The sequence below is a fragment of the Portunus trituberculatus genome, chromosome 12, assembly GCF_017591435.1.
Source record: "Portunus trituberculatus isolate SZX2019 chromosome 12, ASM1759143v1, whole genome shotgun sequence".
In the NCBI taxonomy this organism is placed as follows: Eukaryota; Metazoa; Arthropoda; class Malacostraca; order Decapoda; family Portunidae; genus Portunus; species Portunus trituberculatus.
The window spans coordinates 395,539-400,538 of record NC_059266.1 but is presented as its reverse complement, the minus strand read 5'-3'; the positions used below and the strand labels follow the sequence as shown (position 1 = coordinate 400,538).

The following is a 5,000-nucleotide window of genomic DNA, read 5'->3' as shown; positions in this document are numbered from 1 at the left end:
TACTTACAAACACTAACAAACACTGAGACACACTTACAAACACTAACAAACACTAAAACACACTAACAAACACTAACAAACACTAACAAACACTAACAAACACTGAGACACACTTACAAACACTAACAAACACTAACAAACACTAAGACACACTAAGACACACTAACAAACACAAACACTTCAAACTTCCATCATTATTCCTGCTCTCGTATTTCTATCTTTCCATGACTTGACCTCATTTAACCTCTTCTGTACCATGACACGTTTCCATATTGACTCTCGTGACTATTTGGTGCTTTTTATACAGCTTCAGAAACCTATGTGGGGGATTGAAATAGTGAAGACCTCCATAGACCCTTCGTAATGTCAATAAAATGGTCTAATCGTCAACAAAACTCAAGGTAAAAATGCTTTCCAGTATTGAAGGGTTAAGAGGAAAGTTTCAAGACATTTATCCCTTTTTTTTCGGATCTACAAGGAAACTGGGAACTAAGTGGTCCTTTTTTTTTTTTTTGGTTGCCATTAGTCAGCTTTCCCCTCCTACATAAAAAAGTGTTCAGTATCCGTTTATATACTTCAATAAGATAAAAAACTTACTGACTTTCACACCCTCTAACTTCAATACCGTCTGACTCTCATCCATTGCCGATAACTTCCATGTGCTGTCACCTCCTCCTCTACTATCTACTATATGTTTCACCAGCTCTGTTACCTCGATTTCCTTGATCTTGATAGAGCACACACTGGTATACTTGGCTACCGTATATTTCACATCCTGCGCTAATTTCTGACCTAACCTAATCAACCGTATACTAACTTGCCCTAACCAGAGCATAACTAACCAAGTATTCCCTAACCTATGCTAACTTCACCTTCCTTTCAGTAACCTAACTCATGCTAAACTAAACGACCTTAACCAAAGCATTTATTTATCCAGGAGACCTAATTTAATCTAACCTGATCTAATTCTAACCAAGCTAACTTAACATCACCTGACTTACAATTATCCATGCGCGCTTTGGGGTCCGAGGGGTCTCCAAGCGCACGGGTTCGAATCCTGTCCACGGTCCGAGTGTAGGTTGGGCTTCCTCACTCGGGGTAACGGTTTCCTAGCGGGTGGGCTTTGAGATAGGAGGTACCCCAAAAAGTACCCCCTTTAGTCCAGAAATTCTCGTGAAAAGCCCACATGGTATTAAAAAAAAGACCTTATTTAACCTAACCTAACAAAACCTCACCTAACCGAACCGCAAATTTGCTCTAACCTAACCTTACCTAACCTAAACCAACCTAAACCTCACCTAATACCTACTTTAAGTTAACACACCAAACTTATCTTAACCTAAACGAACTTAACCAAACCAACCCTAACCTAACCTACTTAACAAACCTAACCTAATCTAATTTGATCTAATCTCACCTAAATAACCCATATCTATCCTAATCTATTTTTTTCTAATCTAACCTAACTTAATCCAAAGATCCAAAACTTAGGCTTATCTTATTTTATCGAAGCTAACATAAATATTCCAAATCTACTAATTTCATCTCACCTCACCTCACCTCACCTCACCTAACTTAACCATCATCTCTCTATCAGCTGTCGTGTTGTGGGATTCAGAACGCGAGTGACTGGGTGGCAATGCCTTATGGACAAAGCCACGACCCGCCCCAGCCACTCTCCTGCTGCAGGGAAACGAGAGATGCCGTGTGTGTCGCCCTCCACCCTCAGGTAAGACAGGTGTGCACAGGTGAAGGCAGAAGAAAAGTGATGTTAGGTTAGGTGAGGTGACGTTAATTTTGAGTGGGTAGAAGGTTGAGAGAGAGAGAGAGAGAGAGAGAGAGAGAGAGAGAGAGAGAGAGAGAGAGAGAGAGAGAGAGAGAGAGAGAGAGAGACCAAAACACACAGACAGACAGACAAAGAGAAAGAAACACAAACAAACCAACTAACACACAAGACGGAAGCAAAAATAGACAAGACACCCCTGCAACGCTCCACTTTCTCTAACAACTCTCCCCCTCCATTCTTCTCCCCCCACCAGGGTTGCTACACCACCGTGGTTCAGTTCCTGGAGAGCAGCACAGGTGCTCTGCTCATCGTGGCCCTCAGCATCGCAAGCTTCCAGGTGAGAATAGGGAACAGGTGTGCAGATTCAGTGATTGGTGGAGAAAGAAAACGGAATTGTCTTGAGCTTGGAGGTTTAGTTTAGTTTGCCTTCAATTAGTGGGGAGATTGATTACGTTTTCTTTGTTATCTTTGGAGGAGTTTTTAATTTAGTTTGTTATCTAATATAGGAAAAGGTTTATGGTTTATTTTTCCTGTGTTTTCTTTGGGTTAAACTTGCTCGTAGTCTCTCTCTCTCTCTCTCTCTCTCTCTCTCTCTCTCTCTCTCTCTCTCTCTATACCCGAAAGTCATCTATTTTTTTACGTCTTTCACTCCGCCATTCTCTCCTATCCTCGCTCCACACGCTCCTTTTCACAGGTTTACGTTTTCGCGGTAAACTTTTCGCGGGTGAATTTATTTATTTTGTAGCTGCACGTTTGACACCTTCCTCCGCCCCTGGGAACCCTTACTGCACTCTACACTCTCACGGCAAACGGCCTCGCAGTGTGTATCAGACTTGCTGCTGTTTGTTCTTCGTTAAAGGGACGTGAGCCAGGAGTGAGATGTGATGGAAGGTCTTGAGTGGTGGAAAGGATGCAGCGAAGGTGATAGTGACAAGATTCTTTGGGTTAGTGATCAGAATAGGAGAGCAGGAATTTGATGGAGGTCTCTAAGTGGCTAAGAGGGCATATGATGTAGGGTCTTGAGTGGCGGAAAGAGTAGGTGATAGGGACAGAATATTTGGGGTTAGTAATCAGGGTAGAAGAGAAGGAATTTGATGGAGGTCTTTTAGTGGTATAATTTCTTCGTTAAAGGGGCGTGGTAGAAGAGGGGATGTTATGGAGGTCTTGAGTGGTGGAAAGGTGATAGTAATAAGATTCTTTGGGTCAGTAATCAGGATAGGATACGGAAATTAAGATGGAATATTGTGGTGGTGTTGAGGTGGTACAAGGGATATAATTGTGGTGTTTGAATTAACTATTGTACATGTGTAATATATATTTTTCTAGTTCTCAGGAGTGGTGTGTAGATAATAATCATATTTCACTTTAAAACATGTTAACACACAAGAAAATCACGCTTTATTGATTGATATATAAATTTTCACATCAATATTCTCCTTCGGTAGTTTGTGTTGTGCTAAATAAGATTCACCGCGTTAGTAATGAGGAGAGGACCACAAGTAAAGGGTTCAAGGCTGACACACTTAACCCCTTCAATACAGGGACACATTTTTAATTTGAGATTTTGTACCATTAAACCATTTTATTGACATTATGAAGGGTCTATGGAGATCAGAAAATCTAATTCCCCACACGAGTTTCTGAAGCTGTATAAAATCACTGAATAGTAAGCAGAATGAATATGAAAATGCGTCACGGCACTGAAGGGGTTAAAGACACAGGAACACACCGATTCTCTCTCTGGTGACCACCGCCGCCACACGCCTTACAATGAATGGAGGTCAGAAAGCATTGAATCATCTTTGAGGTCATCTAATTTCACCAACACTATTACCACCTTCCTGCCACCACCACTACCACCCCCACTACCACTACCACCACCTCCCTGCCACCATTAACCGCTCCTTACCACTACCACCAACCCCTCACCACCACCAACCCCACTAACCCCTCCCTACCACCACTAACTGATCTTTACCACAAGTAATCACCACCAATACTGTCACCACCACCACTACCACCACCACCACTAACCACTGCTCACCACAACCACCACCACCACCACCAAGACTACCATAACCAGCATCACCCCCACCACTACCACTACCACCACCACCACCACCACGACCACTACCATCACCACCACCACCACCACCACTACTACCACCATCACCCTCAGTTCTTCGGCGTGGTGCTGGCCTGCTGCCTCGCCCGCGGGATCAACAAAGCAAAGTACGAGCAGGTCTGAGGACGCGCCCCGCTCCCCCGTCCACTGCCCCACCCATCGGACGGCCAGTACGCCCACGCTTACACCCATCCAGCCCGCCCGCAGCCCCACGCAACCATCGGGAGGAGCTTATCGGGTGGCGCGCGCTCTCTTCCACGCCCTGCTGTCCGCCCCACGCCTCCAGAAACCTCCTTCCACGTGTGAGGCTTCGATACTCCCCCGTGAAGCTCCGAATCGCGCCCTTTGAAGCCTCCGAAGCCTCAATGAAGCATAATTTGTCCCTATCCTTATCTTTGGGGTGTGTGGGGTGGCGGGGCTTCCTCTGGGTGTGGGGAGTGGGGAGTGGGTGTGTCTGGGGTGGTGGGTGAGGGGAGGGGAGATGTGGGGAGTGTGCAGGGGAGTGATCGAGAGGGAGGAGTGAAAAGGGAGTGTTGTGATTATTGTTGTTGTTTTTTTGAGGGCACTGTTGTGAGGAACATGCAGAAAGGACAGAGAGAGAGAGAGAGAGAGAGAGAGAGAGAGAGAGAGAGAGAGAGAGAGAGAGAGAGAGAGAGAGAGATTTTAAACGAATACACACACACACATACAAAAGAAACGCAACAATTTTTCGAGTGTATGAGTGTAGTGTGTGTGTGTGTGTGTGTGTGTGTGTGTGTGTGTGTGTGTATCGAGACCAACATACAGGAAGTCTCAATACAAATCACGAGGCCTGTAAATGTTAATAGTAGAATACATAATATACATAAACACGGACACAGACACACACACACACACACACACACACACACACACACACACACACACACACACACACACACACACACACACACACACACACACAACAGAACACAACAAAACACAACAGAACACAACCAAAAATGACATTAACTAATAAAAACTAAAAACAACTTAAATAAAAAAAAACTTTATAAAGAAAACTACAAAAAACACATTAAAAAAAATAAAACAAATCAACAAATATATATA

General features: G+C 44.0%; 1 protein-coding gene across 1 annotated transcript in view; it reads left to right on the top strand.

Annotated features, from left to right (window-relative positions):
* The window catches only part of LOC123502905 (tetraspanin-7-like), an 18,971-nt gene extending 14,101 nt beyond the window's left edge, over positions 1 to 4,870 (top strand). Inside the window, exons 5-7 of the mRNA XM_045252192.1 lie at positions 1,598 to 1,729; positions 2,040 to 2,123; positions 3,966 to 4,870. Of these exons, the coding sequence (XP_045108127.1) occupies positions 1,598 to 1,729; positions 2,040 to 2,123; positions 3,966 to 4,034 (285 nt within the window). The 3' untranslated portion in view covers positions 4,035 to 4,870. The remainder of the gene's footprint in view (positions 1 to 1,597; positions 1,730 to 2,039; positions 2,124 to 3,965) is intronic.
* Positions 4,871 to 5,000: the final 130 nt, after the last annotated feature.